Source organism: Orycteropus afer, unplaced genomic scaffold (assembly GCF_000298275.1).
Source record: "Orycteropus afer afer isolate SDZICR_OR568_19922 unplaced genomic scaffold, OryAfe1.0 scaffold00539, whole genome shotgun sequence".
Classification (NCBI taxonomy): domain Eukaryota; kingdom Metazoa; phylum Chordata; class Mammalia; order Tubulidentata; family Orycteropodidae; genus Orycteropus; species Orycteropus afer.
In genome coordinates this window covers 1,340,419-1,341,747 of record NW_006922126.1, presented here as the reverse complement: position 1 = coordinate 1,341,747, position 1,329 = coordinate 1,340,419, and the positions used below count along the sequence as shown (strand labels likewise).

General features: G+C 63.2%; 1 protein-coding gene across 1 annotated transcript in view; it reads left to right on the top strand.

Annotated features, from left to right (window-relative positions):
- Positions 1 to 1,329, top strand: part of CTBP1 (C-terminal binding protein 1) — a 77,153-nt gene that overhangs the window by 4,556 nt on the left and 71,268 nt on the right. Inside the window, exon 2 of the mRNA XM_007955780.2 lies at positions 1,220 to 1,305. Within this exon, the coding sequence (XP_007953971.2) occupies positions 1,220 to 1,305 (86 nt within the window). The remainder of the gene's footprint in view (positions 1 to 1,219; positions 1,306 to 1,329) is intronic.

Here is a 1,329-nt window from a genome sequence, read left to right as displayed (position 1 = left end):
GCCCGGGCCCCTCTTGGGGGCCCGTAAACCTCACCCGGAAACTCAGAATAAAAACTTCTCTTTAACCTCACTTTTGTGCGTCCTCTTCTTACTGTGGCCTTACAGAGAGTGGATGCCACACCCGCTTCCGGAAGTGCCTAAAAGTCCACGAGCTTAACCTGATAGCGTACCTTGCTTGGACCCTCTGGTCGGGGGGTGGGCTCAGCTCTGCCTTTGCCACGGGGCACCTTCCTCATCTCTGCTCCCTGCGTGGGATGAGTAGGGAGATGAAGAGCGAGCGGAATCCACCCGGCTCACGCAGGCTCCGCAGGAAGCTGGTGGATGCCCGCTGAGGCCCCACGGCCAAGTGCCCCACCTACTGGCTGACACCCCTTGTGGCCAGCAGAAGGTGCCGGCAAGGGCTTGCCAGCAGTAAGGCCCTGGGGTGGCCTTGACCTGGGCTCCATTTCCCTGTCTGACATGTACCTCCTTGGGTGGCATGAGTGTGAGTGAATTGACGCCTGGCGCGGGGTGAGCACCTGTCTAGGCTGAGTGTAGGGCGTCCTTGGCAGCACGTTGGGCAGGCATAGGACAGGGCTGTTTGGGGCCAAGACCCAGGGGCTGTGTCCCAGTGTGGCTGGTGGAACGTGACCCACAGGCAGCCTGCCTGGGCCGGCCTGTTTCCCTTGGCAGTGGGCTTGTCGCTCCTGGCCCGGGTACCTCGTGCACTCACGTTAGACAGCCTGTTGCCTGTGCTCTGACACACACTTTACAAAGGGCTGGTTAGAGGGAGGTTTGCCCCAGAGCCCGTAGGTGAGAGGCAGTTGGACCTGGATGGGATGGTTGGCCGAGGGACAGACCAGGGGCCGCCCTGGCTGCTCTGTCTCAGAGGGGGTCGTGTCCCCAGAGTCCCCCCTGCCTACTGTGTCTCAGGGTGGGGGAGCGTTGGCAGCTGTGTGGGGTGGGGCAGCCTCACAGGACGGTCCCTCTGCTCCTCCGTGTCCCTGCGCACCGGCCAGTGGGGTGGGGCTGTAGCGAGGACGGGAGCTCGTGCTGATGCCCGAAGCAGGGGCAGGCATGTGACAGGCATGAAGGAGTTGAGGGTGGAGGCTTGGACGATGGGACCTTCTGGAAAACGGCCGTGTGAGGAGCCTGGCGGCCCGTGGGAGGAAGCCGGGATCCAGTGAGCCGCGGCTGTCGCAGACTGGCAGAACCTCTTCACGCATGCCCCCCTCTGTAGATTCCCACCGACCTCCTGTTTCAGGAAGCCTCGGCTGAGCGCAGAGCCCAGCAAAGCCCAGCCCAGGTGACCCCGGAGGGCAGGATGTGGGACGACGCATATAGGGCTTC